The 26,908-nt window shown below is 46.2% G+C and overlaps 2 protein-coding genes across 5 annotated transcripts in view; one reads left to right on the top strand and one right to left on the bottom strand.

Annotated features, from left to right (window-relative positions):
• The window catches only part of ST6GAL2 (ST6 beta-galactoside alpha-2,6-sialyltransferase 2), a 75,669-nt gene extending 72,536 nt beyond the window's left edge, over positions 1-3,133 (bottom strand). Inside the window, exon 1 of one of the 4 annotated variants that reach the window (XM_021087112.1) lies at positions 3,051-3,133. The gene's annotated coding sequence lies outside the window, so the exon portion shown is untranslated. The other 3 variants (XM_003124855.4, XM_005662348.3, XM_013995897.2) reach the window with 3 other exon arrangements.
• Positions 2,039-26,908, top strand: part of LOC102166005 (translation initiation factor IF-2-like) — a 34,394-nt gene continuing 9,524 nt past the window's right edge. The window contains exons 1-8 of the mRNA XM_021088391.1: positions 2,039-2,575; positions 2,668-3,473; positions 6,926-7,085; positions 7,610-7,823; positions 11,683-12,390; positions 12,938-13,025; positions 13,884-14,095; positions 21,259-21,476. Of these exons, the coding sequence (XP_020944050.1) occupies positions 2,039-2,575; positions 2,668-3,473; positions 6,926-7,025 (1,443 nt within the window). The 3' untranslated portion in view covers positions 7,026-7,085; positions 7,610-7,823; positions 11,683-12,390; ... (1 more) ...; positions 13,884-14,095; positions 21,259-21,476. The remainder of the gene's footprint in view (positions 2,576-2,667; positions 3,474-6,925; positions 7,086-7,609; positions 7,824-11,682; positions 12,391-12,937; positions 13,026-13,883; positions 14,096-21,258; positions 21,477-26,908) is intronic.

Here is a 26,908-nt window from a genome sequence, read left to right as displayed (position 1 = left end):
AAAAAACTGTGTCCTTAAAGAGAGGTGAATGTTACAGACTCCCAATTATCAACATGTAAGATATTTTTATTCAAAAGTATCAAGCATAAGACACCCAGATCTGAAAGTTAATTAAAAGTTTCTCAAAGGGCAAATATCACCAAGTTTCTGGAAAGGACCTCATGGTCTGTTTGCCTAAGGGGTAGGTGCAGAAGCCTAGGAAAGAGTGTGTCCTTGTGGGAAAACCTAAGCCCTTGAGAAACGCCTGGATAAACTGTAGCCTTGGAGCAGAAAATTTCAGTTAGCATAAGCAATTGATCAGAGAGACTCAGACACTTCAGTCAGAAGAGGTGAATCTCAGAAAAAGAGCCCAAGAGAGGAACATTTATAGGAATTTCTCAGCAACAACTTCACTATATAACCATTCCCGCTGGTTGCTCACAAAGCCGAAGATCCAACTTCAGTCTACGCCCCAGGAGTAGACTCTTTCCCTCTTAATTATCCTCATCAGAGACTGAGCACAGTTGACTGCCCTTCTCTGCATAATAAATATTAAATGATCTCAGCCTTGAATCCTCCTGCCTAATGGTCCTCATTTCTTTATCTTTACTTCCCAGATCGCGTGCACCACATAATAAACTCACCAAATGCTAGTCTCCGCTCTGAACTCTCTCTCCGATGGCCTCCCCCCAACTAAATTGTGGGGCTCGGCACCCCATTTAGAGCTGAGGCTCGCACCACAATCTCTGCAGGGACTTAGCTCAAAGCCCTAGAACCTTCAACTGCCTCAAGCAAAAAATGCCACAGCTTATATGTTCGAGTGTAAAATGTTACACTTATATGCTATATATGCTTATATGCTTATATGTTATATGTAAAATGCCACAGCTTATATGTTCGAGTGACTTTTTAAAACCTAGCTGTAAAATTCCAGGCGAGCCACCCAGTATTTTAGGCTCCACCTCATTTCAGTCATAAAATCCATCCCTTGCTGTCAAAACAGTTTTCCTGATGCTCTAGTGGGAAATGCAAGCCTTCAAGTGTTGTCAAAATTTGGGTTGCCAAAATCATAGGGTAAAACCAAGTTCAAGGCCACACATCATTTTTTTTTTTCTTTTAAAATAAGTGTTAACGCCAAGTTTGCAACATCTGGACCTATACCTCATTTCGATTTTTGAAATGCATCAGTCACAAATTTTATTTCAATATGGCAAAATATGCGGACCAAAATTTCAAAAAAAGGTAAATATCAAGTAACCCACACGAAGCTTTAAAAATGTGCAGAAAGTACTAAAAACGCCCTCCGAGTCCGCCACCAATGTCCTCACCAAGCAAACAGCCGGCCGCGCTGAGAATCAGCTGGCCCCTTCACCGCTAGAACGCCAACCGCACAGAAAGCAAAGATTTCGACCAAATATGGTTTGTGTCTCCTCAAATTCTCAGCATGACCACTAAAAATACGTTCGCAAAAATCCAGCCGAGCATTGCTTTTCTCCTAAAGTGCTTCTCGGATTATAAAACAGCTTTGAAAGTTCGGCCTGACAAAACAAATATGGTACTAGGAGGGAGACCTTGGAAGGCGACCACAGAAAGTCTCATTTAAATTCCTGGAAAGCACGGCTTCTCCCAATAGCGATTCCGATTGCCGATTCCAGCCAGGAGTTTAACTCCGTCCCCTCGCATCGCATAATCCGGACAAGATGGATGTTACAATCCGCGCCCCCCAATGCATCAAATATCCTCTCGCTGGAAAGTAAAACAACTCAAAAGGAAGAGTTTTCCTCGCTTAAGTGCGCAAGAACGAACACCCGGGAAAGATACCTTCTGCCCCAAAACGTTCCAGCTACGGAAAACTAGAAATCAATGGAACGCACTTGAAGCTCGAAGAAGTGCAGTTTGGCCGAAGGGAGGGGGAGGGGAAAGTCGAGAAAAACAATTAAAAGATCTCGATTCCCTTCCAAAGCCTAAAGAAAAGACCGCGGTTACTGGGCCACTGGGGTACCCACACCGAGTCCGCCCGTCCCCAGCGCAAGCCTCTGGTGGGCTTACCTCTCTGAGAATGTCCCGCTTCTCCCCCCAAACCGCCCTCAATGTCCCCACACAGGTCTGGCTCCGGGTCGCCGAGTCTAACTCGGTGCTGAGCTGCGCCTTGGCTGCCGCGACCCCGCCTGGCACCGCCCGACCCCAAGCCCCGGATCGCCCACCTTCTCCGGACGCCGCGCCTCCCGGCGTCCGACCCCGCGGCGCTGGAGTCGGTGACGAGCGTGTCACATCTTCCTTCCCGGCAGCCGCCCGGGCGCGCGCCACGCGCTCCCACACTCGCCCGGACTGGAGCGGGGACCCGGGGCCCGGGCGCCCGACGCGCGCGCCGCTCAGCGGCTCCCGCCGGCCTCCGCCGAGCAGCCTTCCGGCGCCGCCTCGGAGCCCTGGCGACCCGCGCTCCCGTCCCGGGCGGCTGGCGGGGTCGCCTCTGGGCCAGAGCGCGCCGCGCCGGGGACTCGGCCTCCGGGGGGGGTGGGGGACGCGGGGCTGCGCTCAGCCCGCGCCGCGCGCCTCATTGTTCCCGGCGGCGGCTCCCGGTCCCCGCGCCGAGCCTGCGCGCCCCGCCCCGCGTGCCCCTGCGGCCGCCCCGGGCCCCTCCGCCCGCGCCGCTGCCGCCGGCCTCCCCCTCCCCGCACGCTCACCTAGCCCGCGGTCCCGGGAAGTTCCCGGCCGCTCCCGGCGCCCCGGCTCCGCTGCCTGGCCGCGGCTGCGCAGGGGTGCCCGGCGGGGCGCTTCCCGGCTGCGCGCCGAGCCCGGCTCCCGGCAGAGAGTGGCCGCAGACTCGCGCGGCGCGGCGGCCTGAAAGGCAAGCCAGCCCCCGCCGCTGCCTCCAGCCAGCCCCGGTCCTCCGGGGGTCACCTGCACAGGCTCCGCCTGGCACGGCGCGTGGCACCCGCGGGCCGCAAGGATGCTGGAGAGAGGACGAGCCGTGAGTGCGGGGAAGGGGTCCCGGAGCCTGGCCCCGCGGAAGTGAGTCTTTGTGCGCCCCGCTCTGACACACCCTCCCGCGGCGCTGAAGGCCGGGCTACCTGCGCGCCAGGCAGTGCCCGGGAGCCGGCCGGGTGGGGCGCCGGGGAGTGCAGCATCCTCTCGGGCCGCTCGCTCCCTTTGTTCCGCCCGCTCGGCCAGGCTCCGCGCCACCGCCCGGCCCTTGCTCCCGGGAGCCGGAGGTGGACTGGGAGCGAGCCACCTGCCACTGGGAATTCCGTCGGTCGGGTTCTCCCCACCGAACGCGACTGGCTCCCAGAGGACCAGCAAAGTTCACGGAACGACGGCACCCGGACTGCTGGCCTGGCGCGAGGAGAACCGGGCGCGGGAGCCGCGGGTGTGGCTGCGGATAGGGTGTCCGTCTGCTCGCGTGCGGGATGTCCATTTGTTGCCTCCAACCTCTGGTTCTTGAGAAGCGGCCGCAGCTGGTCCCGGACCGAGACCGCGCCGCCCTTTGTTTGCTGGTAAACACCAGCCTTTGAACTTCAGCGCGCTCCTCTCATGTGCCCGGGAGGCGGTGGGCAGCTCCCCACCCCGTGGTCCTTATGGCGGACCGAAAGAGCCCTTCGGGTGTGGGTGTGGGGCCCCCAGGTGGAGCAAGATTGAGTTGAAGATACTGCCAGGTAGTGGCCATCTCAGAGGGACCAGTTACACCTGCCCCCTACATCCCAGGCCCCTGCAGGAGGCTAACATTTTGGAGACGCAAATCCCTCACTAAATACACTATTTTAAAATTAGTGTGTACGTTCAGTGACCTAATTGTGGATTTTAGAAGAAAACGATTAACTGCACTGCATACCAAGTCATGCAGTATTTATTGAGTGCTTCCTACGTGCTGGGGACTCTGAGTTGGGCAGCAGAGGTGTAAAGTTTGGTTATCTCTCTTCTGCCCTCAAGAATCTTGCAGGAGAGTTCCCGAGGGGGGCTCAGTGGTTAACCAACCCGGCTAGTATCCATGAGGACGAGTGTTCGATCCCTGGCCTTGCTCAGTGGGTTAAGGATCTGGCATTGCTGTGAGTTGTGGTGTAAGTAGCAGGGCGACTGGGATCCCCTGTTGCTGTGGCTGTGGTGTAGGCCGGCAGCTACCGCTCCAATTTGAACCCTAGCCTGGGAATCTCCAGAAGCATGGAGTGCGGCCCTAAAAAGACCAAAAAAAAAAAAAAAAAGAAGCTTGCAGATATTAGCAGCATCACAGGGGTGCCACCCCATGGGTAGAATGCACCCCATACTCCATCAGAAATGTGGACCTTGAGTGCTCCCTCAGTGTTGCCTGGTTTCTGACAGCTGGAATTTGGAGGAACTGCAAGAGGTCACAGGGATTGAAACAAGCATGTGTCCTAACTATGGACAATATGGCTACCAAAAAAGTGATGTGACAGAGTCCTGGGGCCATTGGGGTGGGAATAATGTCCAAAAATCCACCCCTTATCTTCGAGGGGCCTGGCCAGTTTGAAAACTCTATGGGCCTTGGTTTTTCCTTCTGTGTAAGGCGCTTAACAGTACCTGCCTTCAAAGTTTATCAGAAGAGGTAGCACTCAAGTGTTGTAATGTCTCCCTAGTGCCTGGACTGTGATACTTAATAATTGAGGTAATGAATAAATAATGGTAGCTGTTATTAAAATACCTTAACCATGAAATAGAAAAAATAATTTTCATGCCCTTCTTACAGCGTGTATGTATTTAAATGCTGCAGAAGTTGATGTCTTGATTACCTTAAGGAAATTTTCACAAGATGTTTTAATGAGTGGCCAAATAACAATTAACTTTATGCTTGTAGAAAAATTACCACCTGAAGGCAATTATGCAAATCATTGTTGTAAAATTTTAAGTGGATTGAGTCTATTATTTACGGTCGGGGTAAATCAGTGAAGTGGGGCTAAATCGAGTTAATCTATTGTTTCCTAAAGAAATCAGAAAGCTAGTTGATATACATAAAGCTATCAACTCATGATTGTTTCTGTCAAAGTATATGGTAAATAAAATATTCTGACATCCTTTAATTGCTTAGAGGCACCCCAAGGAGGAGCAGATTATGTTTTTTTTTTTTTTTTTATTAGTCTACAGATTTTTGAGAAACTCCCAGGCTCTTCTGGCACTTTAATATTCCTGTCCTTAAGCAAAACCAAACCAAATCCAGAAGAAACTTATTCCTGAGGATCAGAAGCTCGCTTGCAGTTATCCATTTGCTCTTAACAAACTGAATTGCCTTTCCTGATGTTAAACAGAGGGTCCACCACTGTGTTGCTTCTTATCCACTGTTGGTGGATGGATGATGGGCTGTGTTTCGTTGGGAACATTCTTTCCATTTTGAGGAGTTTGTCTTTGGTTAGCATCATTGGAAGCTCCGTGAATCACCTAGCTGAGAAGTGTCTGGGTTTGGGCAGGAAATGAAGAGTGAATATTTTCTCACTGTAGCATTGCTAAATCTGGGGTCTTTGTTTCCACTTAACTGCTGTTCATAGAAAATCTTCCTCTCTTGTTATGCCGTTCACCTCTCACAATAAACCCACAGATTATTTTACAGATGGGGAAACTGAGGCTGGCACATATTTCTTTTTAGAACCATTTTCTTTAAGCATAAAGTCCGTAATGTCTTCAGGTTTTGATTTTCCTGAGACTGCCATTCTGTCCAGGAAACCAGTTCCTCAGCCAGGAAAATAACCTATAGACGTGTTCTTCATACCTAATCAGTGAAATAAATTTGTATGTGATCCATGCAGAAATGAATTTTGGATAGTCACTTGTTTGGAGCCCATCAATCAATGCTAAAGTCAGAAAAAAAATTTTTTTCCCTAGCCATCCCATGTTTTTTTTTTTTTTCTTTTTAATTGTCATTTAGTCTTTATTTTTTATCTGATCACAAATAGTTTTTATTTTATTAAGTAATCAAAGTCTTGATATTTATTACAGCAGATAGATGCAAGTAATACATTTCTTTAGGAAAGGCTTGTTTTAGCCTACTTTTGTTTGTTTTTGGCCTCATGCGGCATGAGCAAGTTCTCAGGCTACCCAGGACATAGCAGTAACCAGAGCCACAGCTGGATCCTTAACCTACTGAGCCACAAGGGAACTCCAGGCTAGTATGTTTTGTTTAGGAGTCTCTTTTTTTTAAATTAATTATTTATGTATTTATTTTATTACTCAAATGAATTGATCACATCTGTAGTTGTATAATGATCATAACAATCCAATTTCACAGGATTTCCATCCCATAACCCAAGCTCATCCCCCCACCCCCCAAACTGTCTCCTCTGGAGACCATAAGTTTTTCAATGTCTGTGAGTCAGCATCTGTTCTGCAAAGAAGTTCAGTCTTTAGAAAGGTTAATAAGGAGACAACCACTAATAAGAACGAGCCTCAGGATTTTGGATGCTCTCGAGGCCAGAATCCTGGGCCTGCTGGAGCTAATACCAGCGTGCCTTTGATATTTTCAGATGGGGAGAAAAAGAGATCTTTTTTAGCATCAGATATAAGAAAGATGCCTTTTCAGCATCAGATGTAGAGAAGACACTGAGACGGGACTGGCTTCCCCAGGCTGCCCTTCCCACCCCCTCCCCCCAGCTTGCACCCCCATCCCCCCCAGCCTGCTCCCTCCTCCCCACCAGGCTGCCTCTCCATCCGCCCCCAGTCTGCACCTCCCCTCCCAGAGCTATTCTCCGGAAAGCAGAGCTGGCCTCAGGCAGGATCAGGGGTCACAGCCACACCTGCAGGACTGAGCAGGTGAAAACAAGTCAGGCTGTGAAAGAAATCCCCCTTTTCTAAACTTTGCCTTGGAGTCCATGACCTGATGGGACAGGACTCAGACCTGGGGCAGGGAGGTCTGGGTTTTCCTCCAACCCTGTCACCTTTGTGAAGCTGATTCTTTTCTGTGCCTCAGTGGCCTTGTCCGCAATGCAGACTAAACCCCCTTTCACAGTCACCTTCCAGAACCCGAGTACACGTCACAAGCTCCCAGGCATCCACAGGGGCACTGCACTTCACAGTTGATGGAAATGCTTCTCCTCCCTCATCTCTGAGGAAATGAAGGTCTGATGGGATTGAAAGCCATCTACAGGTGGCCTTGCCACTTCTAAATGGTAAACAGTAATATTTAACACTGATGTTTTAAGGCTGCATTCTAAGCCCTTTATAATTATCAGCTTATGGGTTTTTAAAAAATATTTTTTTAGTTTGTTTGTTTTTTGGCAGGGCCTGTGGCATGGGGAATTTCCTGGGCGAGGGATTGAACCCAAACCGCAGCAGAGACCTGAGCTGCTGCAGTGACCACACGGGATCCTTAACCCACTGTGCCACAGGGGAACTCCTGCCTTTTATTTTGAAATAATTAGAGAAAATTGGATAACCAATACCTACCCCCCCCACCAGATTCCCCAAACACTGACACTGGGCTGAGTTTGCTTTATCATCTTGTACTCCTGTTTATTTTGTCCTGAACTTCGGGAGGGCAAGTTGCTGTCATCCTGCCCCTTTCCCCCTAAATACAGGCATCCTGCACTTTTTGTAAGTTTGCTTTAAGCCACTTTGCTTTTAGAAAAAACCTATATGAGTACCTGCTTTCGCTAACAGAGATAAATCCTAGGATAATTTTTCACTTTTACAGAAAAAGGCGAAAAGTGGGAAGTTGCATTCAGCGTGTGTTTTGCACGAATGGTTGTAGAGGCAGCAAGATGGGCCCGGCCAACTTCTTTCCTGGAACCACTCAGCATCTCAGCATCTCCACATCTCAGCACCTCCGAATCTCAGCATCCAGCTCGAGCTGTGAACCACATCTGTGGTGCATCTGTGCTTTATCTGGTTTATTTCATGGACCTAAGGTACCTTCTTGCCTTTATGCTGTTGCAGTTTATGAACGCTTTCTTGGGACTGCGGTGCTTTCAGATAGCAGGGGAAACCCGTACTTTATTTTCCTCATTACAGAGACAGTCTCTTAAGCAACTAGGGAAATAATACTGTTACACTATTATCTAATCTTGGACCTTATTCAGATTTTACCAACTGTCCCACTAATGTTCTATAGCGCAAATAATAATGGTAAACAATAAGGCCCAGGACCCAATTCAGAATCATCTGTTGTATTTAGTTGTTTCATCTCTTGGGTCTCTTTAATCTGGAACAGAGTTTCCTAAAGCTTAACGTTTTTGCAGAGTTCAGACCATTTATTTTTAAGTGCCCTCCATTTGGGCTTGTCTCTGGTGTCCTCACAGTCAAATTCAGATTAGCTTCCAGCTATGCTTTTTTTTCCTTTTTTCTTTTTGGCCCCAAATATGGCAGTGCTATGTCCTTCTTAGAGTATCATTTCCAAACGACACATGATTCATTTGTTCCAATACTGACGAGCTTCACTTTTGTTACTGGGTTAAAGTGGCATCTGCCAGTTTTCTTTGCAGCAAAATTACTGTTCCTTTAGAACTAAAAGGAATTTGTGTGGAGACCATGTAGATATTCTGTTTCGCCTCAAACTTTCACTCACTGGTTTAAGCTTCGGATCAGGATGCTCACCTGCATCTATGGCCATTTCCTAGTCCCATGTTGCCATAAGGAAGAGTTTTTTGTTCTTTCCCCTCATTTCTTGACTTCACAACACGCTTCTGATGCCAGGGTTTTTGTTTCCTTCTTTCTAAAGAGGAAACCGAAAGGTCACAGATGGAGGGAGCACACCGTCCCGGGTGACACAGACACATCCAGTGACCTGAAGTAACTTGGGCAATGCAGTAACTCGGAAGCCGTTTCCACACCTGGAGGGGAAATGAAAATAATCATCCGCAGAGCTGTTCAGTCTGATCACTGGTTCCATGAGACTTAGACTGGAAAAGTCAACTGACCACACAAAAAGTCATTTGCACTGGGGGAAAGGACCCGTGCCTTTTGGATAGTCACTAGAAATCGCCTCAGTTGTATGTATATTATCATAGATCCTTTAGGACTAATGACCGTATCGGGGCTAAGGCTTGCAGTTCGGAATTGGCAAATCCCTCAGTTAGGGTTTTGTGTCCACTATCAATAGAGAAACATTTTGTCAAAAGTGCCTACCCCAACTGTGCATCTAGTAATTGTTCAGTACTTTTATAATACTATAAATAATAACAATTATTACTCTTACTAGGCTGTGATTAGGAGCTGGGAGTGTGCCCATTCTAGAGATAAGAAAATCCAGGTGTGGGGGGAGAGGATGGTGCAAGACTGCCTGTCACAAAGGAGCCTCCTGACCCCAAGCCCACGCCTTCAGCCCCTGTTTTCAGGCGCCAACCGTCTGCCAGGGTCTGTTCCAGATCTGCAGATACAGACATCAGTGACAGAGCAGGTGTTTCTGTTTGGTTTGGTTTGGTCTCCTGTTTAAGACCAAATATCAGAACCTGTAACACCCAGACCATATCTGACAATAAAATTCTGCCCTATGATCTGCAGTAGCCAGACCAGAAAAGCCAAATCACAGCGTCTGTACAGTCAGACCCCAATAAGTGCCAGCTTCTCAAATCTTTGCCCCGTTTCCACCCTCACACCATTCCTGCAAAGCCACGTCTGCTCCCTACCCAGCCACATAGGGTTCCCTGCTTCTAGTCAGCCTGAGGCTCTCCTCTAAAATTCATATGCTGAACCCTAACCCCTGATACCTGAGGATGTGCTGTATCTTGAGCTAGAGCCTTTCAAGAGATTATTAAGTTAAAATGAGGTCATTGGGGTGGGTATTAATGTAGTGTGACTGCTGTCCTTATACAAAGAGGAGCTCAGGACACAGAGAGACATCAGGGACCCTCTCACAGACAAGAGACCACGTGGGTCGGACAGGGCCAGAAGCTGGCCCTGTGCCAGACAAGGAGAGGTGCCTGGGAAGGAAGGGGCTGGGCCGACACCCTGATCTTGGACTTCTAGCGCCCGGAATGTGGGAAGTAACCACCCACCTTGAAGTCTTTCCTTATGGCAATCCTTGCAAAGTAAAACACCTATATAAGCTTCCCCGGGCCGCAGCCTCTAATCAAGGCATGCCCAGAAGCGTCCCTTCTTTTCTCCATCAACCTTTCCTACTCCTTTATCTGCCTTTGAGTCCCTGTCAAAATAAAGTGATGGTATCCAACTCCTCCACTCTCGCAGGCCCTGAATACCCAGCCTTTACTGCTTCTCATTTTTTTGTAGGAGGGTGGGGGGGCATCTTCATTTGCACACAGGGAAATAGGGGACCCATCAGAAAGTTGCTAGAAGGGCACATAATTCCATCCTGAATCCTTAGGAGGATTTGGAGATGGACTGAAAATGAGTCAAGACATTTTCCTTTTAAAAATGGTCCCACGATGCAGTGGAAACAAATCTGACTGGTATCCATGAGGACGCAGGTTCGATTCCTGGCCTCCTCAGTGGGTTAAGAATCCAGCATTGCCATGAACTGTGGTGCAGGTCGCAGATGTGGCTTGGATCCCGTGTGGCTGTGGCTGTGGTGTTGGCCAGTGGCCACAACTTGAATTCGATCCCAGCCTGGGAACCTCCATATGCCACAGGTGCGGCCCTAAAAAGACAAAAAAATAAAAACAGTAATAAAATGAAATGGTCCCACGAGAACAAACAGCCCACATGTGATGTTTCTGTGATTACCTTTTCAAAGACCTCTCTCTAACAAGCGAGCAATATCATTAATTAAAACCTACCTCAACTGCTGGGTAATTTTCCCATTGATGAGCTCTGCCATTTGTTATCTCTCTTTCACAAAACACTAATCATTTTAGGATGAAGCAGCCTGTACTGCACACAATTACAACAGAGTGAAAAATAGCATTCCATTTCAGAAGTCTAAATCCAATGCAGTTTAAAATTTTTTTCAGTCAATGATGGAAATGGTATGAGATGGCTTTAGTTATAGAAACTAATGGGTAATAATGGCACTAATCTAAGAGCCAGCAGGGGCATGAATGCAAATGGGAACTTTGGACCACTTTTTAAAACCCTGTTCATTTTTTTTTTTTTTAAAGAAGTACTAAGTTGCATGATACGTCTCTTGTTCAACTCAAATTATTCTCCCCAACATATATCTAGGTCTCCTTTAACTAGAGCAGTTTGAAATCAATACTTGCTTCCCAAAAGAATTCTCACAGAGCTGAAACTGATGATAAGTTCTGTGTTGAATCGCACAATTTAAATAGTCCTACATCTCTTAATTCAAATATCAACAAGAGTTAAGAAAAAGAGAATTTGCCAAGGTATCACATCCCACGCAAGAAAAAATTTTTAAATTTTTGAGGGCCTTGTCTTTGGCGGATCCGTTATCCTGTGACATGAAAACTTACGGGAAGGAATGGGATTGATGTCTTTCCCCTTTTACTGTAGCAGAAGCTTAGGGTCACAATACCAACTGCTTGTTCTGAAAAGATTAGCGCTTTTAAAATTTACATTCTTAGAGGTCCCATCGTGGTGCAGTGCAAATGAATCCGACTAGGATCCATGAGGATGTGGGTTCGATCCCTGGCCTCTGTCAGTGGGTTAAGGATCCGGCGTTGCCGCGAGCTGTGGTGTAGGTCGCAAATGTGGCTCAGATATGGCGTGGCTGTGGCTGTGGTGTAGGCCAGAGTCTGGAGCTCCGATTCGACTCCCAGCCTGGGAACCTCCATATGCCACGGTGCGGCCCTAAAAAGCAAAAATAAATAAATAAAAATAAGTAAAATTTACTTTCTTTTTTTTCTTTTTTAGGGCTGCATCTACAACAACACTGATCCTTTAACCCACTGTGTGGGGCTGGGGAACAACCTGTGTCCTGGTGCTGCTGAGACGCCACCAATCCCGTTGGGCTACAGCAGAACGCCTGGAGAGGATATTTTAATATATTGAATCATTGAGAAATGATAAAAGGAGAAGTCCATACACATTCATGATTTTCCTTTTTTTAAAAAATTTTTTGAGAATGATAACATCCCCTGAGGAGCCCTCTTGAAGGAAGAGAACAGAAACGTCAGCATCCTGGGTTGTTCTCATGCCCACAGACACTTTCCGTGGGGGAGCAGTGACCCCAAGCGTGGCCCAGGGTCCTCAAGACCCTCTCCAAAAGGGTTCCTAGGGTCAAAACTATTTTCATAATACCAGAGATTTGTTCCTTTTTCAGTCTCCTGCTCTCCTGATTGTACAGGGGAATTTTCTAGAAGCTGATAGTGCAGACTGATTGAGCAGACTGACTACAGACTGATGGTGCAGACTGACGGTGGAGACTAACTGCAAACTGAGTGCAGACTGATGGTGCAGACTGATTGCAGAAACAGCTATGAACATTCACCTGTATTGTTAGCCAGACATTACAGCAATTTGCAGAAATGGAAGCAATGTTACTCTCCTGCCTAGGTTTTTTGGTTTTGTTTTGGAAACCATAGTTACATTTTCACAAAAATGTGTGACTGGCATGACCAGGTAATAATAGCTTATTATAATTGTAATGTTTAAATGAACTACATGGTTTAAAAGTTCCTCAGTTTTAATTTGGGGAAATATGCAATCGCTATAACCCAACAAATAATTACAGTTGATTTGCATAGACAAACCCACGTACCTAAAAGTTGGGATCCTCAATAGTTTTTAAGAACAGAAAGAAGTCCCCAGATAAAAAGGTTTGAGAACTCCTATACTGGAGCCCATTTGTCCTTGAGAATGTTCTAGAACATGGGGCCCCTGGTTGGTGGACAGTGGTCTGAGCTCCACTTGTCTTTTCTCTGCTCTGCCCACCTCAGTAAGTGCCATGGACCCTGCATCACCTTGCAGGCTGGTGTAGCCTGGCCGTCCTGCTCTGTCCCCTTCCTGACACACCTGCTCCCTGGACCCTCTGCCTGGTGTCTACCCTCCAGCAGCCCTTTTTCATCCTTCACATCTTAGCTTCAAGGAAACCTCCTGACACCCCAGACCCAGTTAGGTCCTTTAACAATATAACTTCGTGGCACAGAGTGTCTTTCTTTTGTTACAGGTGACAAAACTAATTACACTCAACACATGTTCATTCCGGGACCTGCTCTAGGTGCTAGGAAACATCAGAGAGGACGTCACACATACAGGTAAACACACACATTGTATAATGTGCCCTCACCATGTCGCACTGAAACTATTGTACAGTCGGGTCTTCCTGCCTCTAATTTCTCCCCAGTTCAATTCATCCTTCATGGCCACCATGTTGTGTTCCTAAAAAACATATAGAATTATGTATATATTTCTGTATATAATTACATATGCATTTATGTATATAATTAATTCATGCATTTATCTATTTATATTTATATTTGCATACTTTACATATATATTACTCACGTCTATCATGTTTTCTATTACATACACACACACACAGACATAGTTAAACTTATCTATCTCTAGGCACAGATATATCTGCATATCATATCAGCATATTTAGATGCAGATTTGCCAATCTGCCTTGCCCTCTTGGAGACCATCTTTGGTTCTCTAATGCCTTCAGAATAAAAACTAAACACTTTTTTTTCGTCTTTTGTCTTTTGATGGCCGCACCCATGGCATATGGAGATCTAGATCCCAGGCTGGGGGTCTAATGGGAGCTGTTGCTGCCAGCCTATGCCAGGGCCACAGCAACGCCAGATCGCCGTGTCTGCGACCTACACCACAGCTCACGGCAACGCCAGATCACACTGAGCGAGGCCAGGGATCAAACCCGCAACCTCATGGTTCCTATTGCATTCGTTTCCCCTGAGCCATGACAGGAACTCCACTAAACACTTTTAAAGTTGCATTCAGTCTTCACCTGCTGGTTCAAACATCATTTCCCAGACTATTTTCTGCCCCCCTCCCCGAATGTAATTTTTTTCCATATTGGAAAAATAACAAAATTAGTCCTTTATGAAACAAAATATTCAATTTTGCTGTGTCTTTATTCTTCCTCTAATTAGATCCATGGGGCTCAAACTGTGTGAGGTGACGTGGACCCCACGGAAACTCACTGAGAGGCTGCAGGAAGGTTTAACTTTTCAAGGGAAGCACAGTGATGCTTGGCCCCTGTGGGATAACATGGTTTGACGGTCTCTCCATTAGACTGTGCAGCACTTACTGAAGATGTCATCTCTCTCTGAAATCGCATTTCTGGAAGTTGTTGGGATTAAAAGTAAGTATTATGTGAAAACCCAAGTGGAATCAGATATAGAGGCTCCATCCGATCCCAAGCTTGCGAAGTCATACAGCGCCCAGCAGGCACACACACGAAGTCATTGTTGATATTTAGGAATGAAGTAGAAGTATTTTTTCCTGACCACCACAGTTTCATGAGTTGATCAATTCATAACCATTTACAATGTGTGTTTTGTTTAAAGACATCTTGTTTAATACACTTGGTTGACTCATTAGCAATGAACCACAACTGAGCATCTCAGGATACAGACCTGAAGGAAGCGGTGTCTCACACAGGTGTTTTCAGCTTTCAGAAGTTTGCCCATAATGTAGCTTAGCATGTGTTTCTTTGGTTTGCTTCTGTTTGGAGATTGTTCATTTCTTGATTTGTAGGGTTATACTTGTTGGCAAGTTTAGGAAGTGTTCAGTCCTGATTTCTTTTCTTTCTTTTTTTTTTTTTTTTTTTTTGTCTTTCCGCCTTTTCTTGGGCTGCTCCCGCGGCATATGGAGGTTCCCAGGCTAGGGGTCTAATCGGAGCTGTAGTCACTAGCCTACACTACAGCCACAGCAACGTGAGATCCAAGCTGCATCTGCAACCTACACTACAGCTCACGGCAACGCTGGATCCTTAACCCACTGAGCAAGGCCAGGGATCAAACCTGCAACCTCATGGTTCTTAGTCCAATTCGTTAACCACTGAGCCACGATGGGAACTCCCTGATTTCCTTTATTTCCATCCCCCTTTTGATCTCCTGGGATTAGGATGACACAACTGTTAGAACTTTTGTTGCAATCCCACATGTCTCGGGGACCCTATTAAATTTTCTTCTGCTATTTTCTCTCTGTGTGGTTCATATTTGGTAATTTTTACTATTCTATCTTCAAGTTGACTGATTCTTCTTTCCTGTCCATTCTACGGTTGCTCCCATCACAGAGTTTTTTTATTTCTATCCCATCACTGGTTATTATACTTTTTAGTTCTAAACTTTTTGTTTCTTCTTTATATCTTCTACATCTTTTCTGAGATTTCCTATTTTTTAAATTTGTGGCAGGCTTTTCATATTTGGTCAGCGAGGCATATTCATGATGGCTGCTTTAAATCCTTGTCAGACCATTTTAATGACTGTATTGTCTTGGTGTCGATGTTCACTGATTGTCTTTCCTCATCTGATATTTGTATGACACGCGATTTTTAAAAAATTAAAACCTGGATATTTGGGGGTATCATACGATTCAGAATCTTATTTAAGTCCTGTGTTTTGGCAGAGCTCCTCTGGCCACTCCACTGGGAGGAAGGGGGTATCACCTTGTGAGATCCCAGTGGTGGTGCAAGTCTAGGTTCTCTCTCTCTCTTTTTTTTTTTTTTTTTTGGTAATGATTTTTTTTTTCCATTGTAGCTGTTTTACAGTGTTCTGTCAATTTTCTGCTGTACAGCAAGGTGACCCAGTCACACATACATCCTTTTTTCTCACATTATCCTCCATCATGCTCAATCATAAGTGACTAGATAGAGTTCCCAGTGCTAGACAGCAGAATTTCATTGCTTATCCATTCCAAAGGCAATAGTCTGCATCTATAACCCAAAATTCTCAATCCATCCCACTCCCACCCCCTCCCCCTTGGCAACCCCAAGTCTATTCTCCATGTCCATGATTTTCTTTTCTGTGGAAAGGTTCATTTGTGCCATATATTAGATTCCAGATATAAGTGGTATCATATGGTATTTGTCTTTCTCTTTCTGACTTACTTCACTCAGGATGAGAGTCTCTAGTTGCATCCATGTTGCTGCAAATGGCATTATTTTGTTCTTTTTGATGACTGAGTAGTATTCCATTGTGTATACATACACATCCTCTTAATCCAATCATCTGTCGATGGACATTGAAGTTGTTTCCATGTCTTAACTATTGTGAATAGTGCTGCAGTGAACATATGGGTGCATGTGTCTTTTTCAAGGAAAATTTTGTCTGGATATATGCCCAAGAGCAAGTCTAGACTCTCCACTTGGCCTCCTTGGGGGCGGAGTGGGACACTCTGGATTTCTGGGTGGGGGTGGGATTTATGTAACCCCCCAGGAATCTGCTGACACCACCTTGGCAGCCTGGCATACTGTTCTTTCTTGATGTATTAAAAGTGATAGATCTAAAGGTATTTTTCTGTCAACAAGCAATTCATGAGCCAAGAGGAAAACTGTATTTAGGCCAGATGACCATTCTGGCTGATTCTCTCTTGAGACAATAAGATACTGTTATGAACAGGGAGCACCTTTGTGAATGCAGAGCCCACAGCCATTAGGCAGAGCGAAAGTTCTGCTTACAGAAAGCTTTGCCAATTGTTTGAATTTGGTTTCCCCAGAAGCAGGCCTTTAGACAAGTGCAAGTGTTTTTGGAGGCGATCCCGGGAAACATCGGTAGGAGGGGGATTGGAGAAGGAAGGCAGAGGCATAAAGAGGCCAATAAAGAGAGTATTGTGCAGCACATCACAGCATCACAACCCAGAGCTTAATTCTGCAAGAGCTCCATGGGCACTAGCATAGCACACTCAGCTCAGAGCATGATGGAGCAGGGGGTTCCCGCATTAGTTCCTGTTCAAGGTCTGGGGTTGCTTGAGGGGTAGGTGGGATGGAAGGGGGTGTTAATCTTTGATGCTGGCTAAGAGGACCACAGCCGCCAGAGAAAGTCCCCAGGCACAGACGTGAAATGGTGGCAGCTGGAAGTCAGCCTGGCGCACTGCCATGGCCAGGCCTGGTGGACTCTGAGCACCTACAGCATCAGCACCCCCAGCCAAGCAGGCATCTAGACAGTACCCAAGTACCCTTGGCACACTGTGGCACAGTCTAAAATCCCCAGTGAAAGGGGAATGTCGTTTTTAGCTGGAGCCCTCCCTCCCTGACTTTTCCTTCTGCACTTGCTGTTCAGGATGGTGCTTCTCGGGATCCTGTGTCAGCAACGTCATTGCCCTTTGTGAGACCTTCAAGAACAGGTCCCAGGGCTCTTGAGTGACCTCACATCTCATCACTCTCAGACAGCTTCAGACAAATCCACCACGAGATGTTACCACTGTAGGCTGTCACCTTCTAAGAGGGGAAGGAAGGACTGTCCAAAGGCATTCTTTCACTGGGGATTTTAGACTGTGCCACAGTGTGCCAAGGGAGCAGTTCGGTGCCCTCTAGATGCCTGCTTGGCTGGTGGTGCTGATACTGTAGGTGCTCAGAGTCCACCAGGCCTGGCCATGGCAATGCGCCAGGCTGACTTCCAGCTGCTACCATTTCGTCTCTGGGCCTGGGGACTTCCTCTGGGAGCTGTGGTCCTCTTAGCCAGTATCTCAGGGGCAGCTGAGCCCCTGAGAGTTGCTGCCCTCTGCAGGCTGGGAGGGGAACACCTGTAATTTCCAGGGGGTGGCCTCACACAGCCCTTCTAGAGCCAGTGTCCTTTTGGCTTCCGCTGAAGGGCCAGCAGCCTCCTGGGAAGGTTCCATTGGGCCAGGGAGCCATGTGGATGAGGAAATTAACACCAGGCCCTGGACTTTTAATGCAAATACCTGGAAGCCAGAGGTCCATCCTTTCCTGAGCCACTGGATGCTTTGGGAGGAAATAATTTAACACCGTTGTTCTTCATCTGCCAAGAAAGTGAAAATAATATTGAGCTCCCACACTGGGGCATTGTGAGAATCAATCAAAAAGATAATTGTTTAATTTTCCCTACAATCACATAGGATGCTTTCCTGGCTGGGAACCACATGACACTTTAAAAGAGGGAAGTGCCGTTTCTGCTCCTTGGGTACTGGAAGCCTTAGAAAAATGTAAGAAGACCCCAATTTAAATGTCTAGAGGAGATGGTGTCCGCTACTTCCTGAAACATAATAGCAATTTAACCCTTTTTCTGTGTTTTATCTTGGCCTGTAGTGTAAGACTACGGAACCAAACAATGAAAATACTTTTAAATGCCTTAAACGCATCTGTCAAAATACTCACATGATTAGAAACCTCACGTAAGAAATCCGGGATTCATTTGAAGATAAAAATTCCCTTTTAAATTCCCTTCCTCTGCCACTTCTAGTGGCAATCAAAAAGGGCACTGCTTTTGACTTAAGAAATAGGATTCGAAGCCAGTCTGTGAAACCAGGCCAAGACTTTTTCCAAAAATGGCTTAGCTTGAAAGAAAATATTTTTGGATGGGCACCAAGCATTTTGATATTTGTTTAATGTCAGACCAAAAGCATTAATACACCCAGAAGCTGGTTTTAGGTATATGTGCCCTATAGCCAATGTTTTGAATGATTCAGCAAACTGTGTTTTTTATTCAGCATTTATATTGGCTTCCTAAGGTTGCAGCCACAAATGCCCAAGAACGTGGTCACTTATGATAGAATTTGTTCTTCCTCAGTTTGGAGGTCAGAGGCTGAGGATCCAGGTTCTGGTCTGAAGGGTGTAGAGAAGAGCCCCTCCTGGCTCCCCTCAGCCTCTGCTGGCTCCGCGCGTTCCTTTTCCTGGCTGCATCACTTGTGTCTGTCTTCACATGGCTGACCCCTCTGTGTCCCTCCTCTGTGACATTGGTCATTGGATTTAAGGCTCACCCAGATAATACAGGATGGCCTTGTCTCAAGCTCTTTAGCTTAATTACATCTTCAGAGACCCTTTTCCAAACAAGGTCATGTTCATAGGTTGCCAGGTTAGGACCTGACCTGTCTTTATGGACCCTCCTTCAATCCACTATAGCATTTCTCTTTCTCTGTTTTTAATTTAATTTAATTGTTATTTTATTTATTTATTTTTATGGCTGCACCTATAACACATAGAAGTTCCCAGGCCAGGGACTGAATCCAAACTGCTGCTGCAGCAACACCAGCTCTTTTAACCCACTAGATGAGCCAGGGATCAAACCTGTGCCTCTACAGCTGCTGTATCGGGATTCTTAACCCTCTGTGCCACAGTGAGACCTCCTTTTTTTTTTTTTTTAATGTGTTTCCCTGGATTAAAATTATGGTAAAATTAAAGTTGTATCGGAAGAGCAAACACCTTTATATTTCCCCTTTCCAGCATTTCTGCTCTTTGAGAAGAGACGTTACTACTTACAGGCTTGCAGATCCCTCTGAAGGTTTGTTCTCTGCGAGTGGAAGCATCCTCCGCAAGGCCAGAAGCAGGGCTCCAAGCGCGAAGTCAGGACCCAGAAATGAGGCCTCGGTGGATTCCCCACCCAGTCAGGGGGAAGGACTCTGAATGGCTGGTCCCGTGTCATGTGACCGCCCTTGAGCCTCTGCCTGGTGTGCGGACAGAGCTGAGATGCCCAGCGAAGAGAAAATGGTTTCCCCAGGTTCTGGACTCGCTTCTCAGGTTGTCGGTCTGGGGGAAAGGAGCGGGTCAGTTACCAGAGGAAGAACAGGGAGTAGAGAGGGATCCAAACCTAAATCTCAGAGTTGATCTGCTGATCCAAACCTAAATCCCAAAGTTGATCTGCTTTGTGTTGAGACCCTGTTTCCTTGGCATGTCTAAGCAGCCTGACGGTAGTTCCTTTCTGGATCTGTAGACACCCTGGGCCACCACTTCACTGCCAAACAGAGTAACTGATGCCACAGCACAAACAGAATTTTGAGGACTAGCCCCTCTTCCTTGCAGTTCACCTAGGGGTGGGGGGGTGGAGGGATGGGGGTGGGAAGGTGGTGGGATAGGGAGGTGGGGGGCTGGAGGGGTGGGGTTGGGGGTGAGAATTCCACTGTGGGGCTGACAGAAGTTTCTGGCCTGCTTGGCTGTGAATGTGAGAGTCCCCATTCTGGCATTTGCTCTGTCTTGTCAGCTTTCCAAGGGAGAAGCTGCATCACTGCTTCTGGTCAAATTTCAGGATTCATGTTTCTCATTTCAGTTTATAACTCTTGAGGGTTAATTTAATTACGTCCTCCTGGTTCTGTCATACTTGACAGACAGGGCTCAATGCTTTGAACTTGGTGGGTCCACCCTGGGTCAAGGCCTGTCCCTAGTGCTGGTGATGGGGGGGGTCCTTTTTTATGGGGCAGGCAAATACTTAAAATGTGTATCCTTACCCCACTACTCCTGTTACCCATGCTTATAAACATTAAAAAAAAAACTATATGGAAGTTTTTAAAATTATTTTAATACTTAAGGAGAAAGTGAGACTGAAATGTTTTAAAAGATGGATTGTTAAAAGAAAAGTGGATCACGATCACCTTTATCTCCAAAATATTTGTGCCATGAGTATGTTATGATTGCTAATATCATATGTTATTATAATGATGTATTCACATACTTTGTTTCTTCAGCTGCCTATTAAGGGTTGTGAAGGGAGGACTGTGTGTTCATAATGGTTTCTGGCACAGATCGAGTGGAGCTAAGTTTGTTGTTCTAGATCAGGGCTGCCCAACAGAACTTTCCCTGAAGTTGAAGTAGCTTGTATCTGTGTTACCTGATGCCTGGACGCTAGCCAGCGGGTGGCCACTGAATCCTGAGAAAGTCCTGTTGTGATTAAGAAACTGAATTTTAGGAGTTCCTCTCGTGGCTCTGTGGGAACGAATCCGACTAGTATCCACGAGGATGCAGATCCGATCCCTGGCCTCGCTCAGTGGGTTAAGGATCTGGTGTTGCTGCGGCTGTGGTGTAGGCTGGCAGCTGCAGCTGTGATTCGACCCTTAGCCGGAACTTCCATTTGCCACAGGAGTGGCCTTAAAAAGCAAACAACAACAGCAGCAACAACCCTAAATTTTATTTATTTTTTAGTTTTTTTCTTTTCTGTCTTTTTTCTTTTTACAGTTGCATCTGCGATGAGGAGGTTCCCAGGCTAGGGGTTGAATTGGAGCTACACCACAGCCACAGCAACACCAGATCTGAGCTGTGTCTGTGACCTACACCATAGCTCGTGACAATGCCAGATCCTTAACCCACTGAGCGAGGCCAGGGATGGAACCTGCATCCTCATGGTTACTTGTCAGATTCTTTATCACTCAGCCATGAAAGGAGTCCCCAATTGTATTTATTTTTAATTACTATAAATATAAATTTAAATGGCCTTATGTAAGACAAGGAGGAATGAGGAGATTGATGAGTAATAGAAAGAATTAGAAAAAACAAAAACCTTTTTAGAACTTTGTTGCAGAAGCAGTAGGTTTCAAATCCACACTATCATTTTAGTACCCCATCTACTTTTTTCTCAGCGACTCCAGTTTTGTTCAGGAAATCGAGACGTCTCATGCTTCCAGAGCTCTTCTCCAACCCCAAAGATTGGCCAATCCAGAGGTTCTTAACTTGAGTGGCCCAGCGCAGTGCCTCAGGGGACTTTTAAACATCAGGATGCGGAGAACATGTTGGACCAGGGAAATCAGTCACTGGGGATGAGACTCAGCCAGCATCAGTATTTTGTAAAGCTCCCCAGGTATGATGGTTGATTTTATTTTATTTTTTTAATTTTTATTTTACATTGGCATGTCGGGTTTGTTTTTTTTTTTCTTTTTCTTTTTTGGGCAGCTCCTGTGGCATATGGAAGTTCCCAGGCTAGGGGGTCAAATCAGAGCTATAGCTGCCGGCCTACACCACTCACAGCAATGCCAGATCCTTAACCCGCTGAGTGAGGCCAGGGATCGAACCTGCACCCTCGTGGATACTAGTCAGATTTGTTTCCAAATAGCATGCAGTTGATTTACAGCGTTGTATTAACTTCAGCTGTACAGCAAAGTGGTTCAGTTATATATATACGTATATCCATTTTTTTATTTCCCATGTAGGTTCTTACAGACTATTGGATAGACCTCCCTGTGCTACGCAAGAGGTCATTGTTGATGATCTAGTTTATATATTGTAGGTGTATAGGTTAATCCCAAACCCCTCAGTTGCCCCTCCCCCTCCCCTTCGGTCACCATAAGTTTGTTTTCAAAGTCTGTGAGTCAGTTTCTGTTTTGTAAGTCAGTCCATTTGTATCATTATTTTAGATTCCACCTATAAGTGATATCATATGATGGTTGGCTTTCTCTGTCTGACTTTCTTCACTTGGTATGATCATCTCTAGGTCCATCCATATTGCTGCCCATGGCATTATTATGATGGTTCATTTTATGTGTCAACTTGGAGGGTATTTTTGGATGAGATGAACGTTTGAATGGGTGAACTTTGAATATGCAGATTGCCTCTGTAGTGTGGCTGGGCCTCATCCAGTTTACTGAAAAAGACCTGCTTCCTTGGGCAAGAGGGATTCCCTAAGACTGCCTCTGGGCTGGGACGATACCATCCCGGACCTCCAGCCTCCTGGCTCACACTGCAGATTTTGCACTCACCTGCCTCCATAAATTGTGAGCCAATTCCTTATTAAACACACACACACACACACACACACACACACACACACACACCCCTTATTGCCTTTGTTTCTCTGGATAGTCCCATCCTGACTAATCTGCCAGGTGCTTCCATTGTTGGAATAAGTTTGAAAATCAGTAGTCAAAGCCAGTTAAATTCCTTCTATTCCTCTGACCAGAGATTGCTATAGGCAGGCAAGTGTGTTTCTGCTCATTTCCGCAGCAGTTACCAGTAAGAGGAATGGAGAGGAATAGAATAACCATAGTTGTAAAATGCAAAACTATACAGCATCTTCTTCTGGGGTGTAGGTGACACTGCAGAAATTCTAGATGGCCTTAGAATCTTAGTTTGCTGAGGTGAGGACTTTTTATTTTCTTTATTTATGTAGTTAGTTTTTTAGGGCCTCATCCAAGGCATACGGAAGTTCCCAAGCTGGGGGTCAAATCAGAGCTACAGCTGCCGGCCTACACCACAGCCACAGCAACTTGGGATCCAAGCCACAGTTCACAGCAATGCTGGATCCTTAACCCACTGAGCAAGGCCAGGGATGGAACCTGCATCCTCATGGATACTAGTTGGGTTCATGACCATTAAGCCATGACGGGCACTCTGTGGAGATGACTTTTTTGGATGTAAACCTCAAAGCGTAATCCATGAAAGAGAAAAACAAATCCTTACATTGGACTTCGTTCAACTGGAAAAGAATTCGCTTTGTGAAAAGTGCTGTAAAGAGAATGTAAAGACCGCCTGGGAGAACATCTCTGCAGAACACACACCTGGGAAAGAGCTGGTGTCCCAAACAGTCAACCAACTTTTACAATTGGACAACAAGAAAACCAAGACACCAGTTAAAAACTGGCCAATGAACAGAATTCATCCTTGCTGGTGGCCCTGGTGGGTCTCTGAAAAGGTTTTCTTCTTTCTTAAAGAATGACGCTGAGTTCCCGTTGTGGCTCAGTGGTTAACGAACCCAACTAGGAACCATGAGGTTGTGGGTTCAATCCCATGGGCCTTGCTCAGTGGGTTAAGGATCTGGCGTTGCTGTGAGCTGTGGTGTAGGTTGCAGACGTGACTCGGATCCGGCGTGGCTGTGGCTGTGGCATAGACCGGCCGCTACAGCTCCAATTCCACCCCCAGCCTGGGAACCTCCATATGTTGCAGGTGCAGACCTAAAAAGACAAAAAGACGAAAAAATAATAATAAATAAAGATGGCTCGTGTTGCCTTGGTTTTAACACTTAGGTTAGAGAAGCATCATAATCATTTGCTGGCAGGTTCAGAGCTGTTAAGTTTCAGGGGAGCTGCCGACCTAGGTTTTTTTTGTTTAGTTAATTTTATTTATTTATTTATTTTTGGCTTTTTAGGCCCGCACCCGTGGCATATGGAGGTTCCCAAGCTAGGGGTCGAATCGGAGCTGCAGTTGCCAGCCTACACCACAGCCACAGCAACGCCAGATCTGAGCCTCGCCTGCAACCTATACCACAACACATGGCAACACTGGATCCTTAACCCCTTGCGGGATCGAACCTGCATCCTCATGGATGCTAGTCGGATTCGTTTCCACTGTGCCACGACGGGAACTCCCGACCTCGGTTTTTGCTCCCAGTGCCTTCTCTTTTTGAAGGGGTGATTTTGGGGCTCACCTCCCTTGTTACCCGCCTACTTTGTTTCCAAACAGGGGAGGGTGGGTGATAGTCCTAAGCAACGTTCTTTACTCGTGTTGCTTTTGTTGTCTGCTTGATTGGAGGGAGCTGGAATTCTGCTTCCTCCAGGGCAATGAGTTCCTGTTTTCAAGCTTTCCATGAATTGAGAATATCTGAGGTGGGTATAAATACTTGAACGACATTTGCAGAAAAGATAGTTAAGGCGTGACATATGATGGTTTTCTCTTAAAGGTCCAACCAGAGGTTCTTATTTTTAGAACGAAGAAATGTATATTTATGTATTCCGGGGTAAAAGTAGTAAATCCTAGAGCACTACATGCTAACATTTAAAACTGGTTGTTAGTGGCCAGGATCGTGGTGAATAAAGGAAGTACGAGACCCCCTCTCTTCCCTGCATTTTTCTGTGTCTTTCTCGATTATTCGCTATTGCTAATAACTGGTAATAGCAGTGGGGCTGTGGCTTCTGAGAAGGATGAAGACACAGGAAGTGTGGAGCAGAGGTGAGGAATAGCTGAAAATATTCAGTGTTCAGATGGTTTGCATATGCATTTACAAACAGGAGCCATGAAAAACCCCAAGACCAGCAGGGCACAGGGCTCTACCTGGGAGCAGTGAGCATCCGTAAACGATACTTACTCGTGGTGGTCACGTGTGCAGTGGATGGAAGGGGTCCCTGGTCAGAACACGTTAGACTGAGATACCCCCAATTTTCAGAAACATGGGGGATGGGTTCCCCATTGTTGTCCTCTGCAGGACCACCCCTGTCACACGAATTGTGGCTTCCCCAAGTGTGTCGCTTAGGTATGTGGACCTCTGGTGTCCCAATTCCCTCCCCTAGTAAATAGACTGATTTCATAGGTTGAAATGAGGACAAAATGCATAAACGTAAAACATGACGTGCTTAGAGCAGTTTTTGATGTACAACAGTCACTCAGTAAGTCAGAGCTCCTATCGGGAGCCACTGACTACAGTGTGACCTACCATAGGCTAGCAGTCCAGTGTAACAGTAACAGTGTGAATTACACGCTGAGGGTGTTTGGAGGCTTAAATGAGATCATGTACAGGAATCACTCCCAAACACCCCACCCTACCCCCCGGCCTGGCGGAGTGTATCTTTGAAGATTGCAGCTCTCTGTCCTTAGTGATGCCTCCGTTCTAGCTCACCTCCCATCTTCTTGCTGGGGGAACAAGCCAGCCGTCCCGCTCCCCCGCCCCCCCTCCCCAAGCCCCTGAGCCCTCCCCACTGCTGTCCCATTTCTCTCTAGCTCTGCACCATTCCGTGACATGGGGCACTATGACTTCTATGTAAGCAGCACAAGGCAGTTGTCATAGAGTTTTAGCTGCGAAGAGGGACCCAGTCATCCAGAGCTTGTGTTTGATGTTTCCCAAGACCTAAGTGTCTCACTTCATGACGATTCAGTGATTCTTCATCTTTAGTTTCCAAATGGGTGTTTGGCCCGCTCCACAGGAAGAGCACCTGACTGTTGCTCCTTTGTGGCTGTTGAAAAGCTGCTTTTGCGAACCCACTTGAAATCAAGTAACAAGGATGTGTTCTCCTGTAGCTCTTGCTTTCACTACGCAATCATGTCAGGACTCTTGAATCACAAAACAAAGCGCAGCTGGCACCCAGATGGTAGCTTCCATCACATGAGTCATGGTCCCGGGCAAGTCTGATCCTTTGCATTCGAGTCTTGTCTCAGACATACCTGAAAGGGACTCTTTGTGGTATTGTTTCCCTCTCTGTACATTGGAGCCATGATATGAGGTTATGAAGAGATTTCATAAAGAGGTGAGAAAAAAACTAAATGGAAAAAAAAAAGACTAGAAACAAGAAGGTAGAATGGAAACATAAAATACATGTCCCCCATATGGCAAAAAACCAAGTAGCCTGATCTTTCTTCCTCTCGTGCTCAAGGTTGTCTGTCTTCATTTGGAGCAGGGAGGCAAAGTCATGGTTAAATATAATAAATGCAAATATCACGCTTGCTGACGTCTTTCAGCCTCGCTGCATTTATTAAGGCTTATATTTAACATCCTGCCTATATCCAAAATATAACAGATGGACACGTGGGTGAAAGTGCTATAAGAGCCTTTACTTGTGCAGTCTCTGATTGCAAAGGCTTCAAAATAACCTAAATGTGACATTGCTATTTAAAAAAAAAATGACTTTTTAAAAGCTCTGTAAGAGCCGAGGAAAATACCATAGCCAAGAATTTCTTAAAGTCTCCAAGACAGGCTAACTGGGCTGGGAGACCTCTGGAGAATAAGGGGTGTGTGTGGGGGGGGAATGGCGGGTGAGATTCTGGGGACTTTGAGATGCCCCAGCAGAGAGGGATCCTGGGGTGGGCCAAGTGTAGTCAGTGCAAAGACTTCCTAAGTGGGCGGGTGAGAGCTTGGTCGCCTTGCCTTTAAACTGTAACAAGGAAGTTGTTCAAGCCACTGGGGGGTGTGTGTGTGTGTGTGTGTGTGTGTGTGTGTGTGTGTGTGTGTGTGTGTGTGTGTGTGTGTGTGTGTGTGTGTGAGAAACTTGAAAAGCAAGCAAACAAAAAAACAACCACCTCCTTATTAGCATCTTAAAAGTTGGGAATCCAGCCATTGTTCTTCCCTTCCCCTCTCAAGTTTGTATCTTTTGAAAGGAGACAGCTAATGAGTTTAGATCAAAATCCACTGGAGAACAAATTAACTTTTATCATCTTTTTAATGCCTGTTTTTGAGCCACGTATATTACAGCCTTTTTGTGCGTGTGATTTTTGTTCCCGTAAATTCTCATGCTTCCCCACCCCTCCCCCCTTCTTTTTAATGAAGGCTGTGTAAAGGACTGTGGCTAGGAAGTTGGCCAGAAATAGAGGACA

This window comes from Sus scrofa, chromosome 3 (assembly GCF_000003025.6).
Source record: "Sus scrofa isolate TJ Tabasco breed Duroc chromosome 3, Sscrofa11.1, whole genome shotgun sequence".
Taxonomy (NCBI): Eukaryota; Metazoa; Chordata; class Mammalia; order Artiodactyla; family Suidae; genus Sus; species Sus scrofa.
Note: the sequence above shows the minus strand (reverse complement) of the source record. Positions and strands in the feature narration are given on the sequence as shown.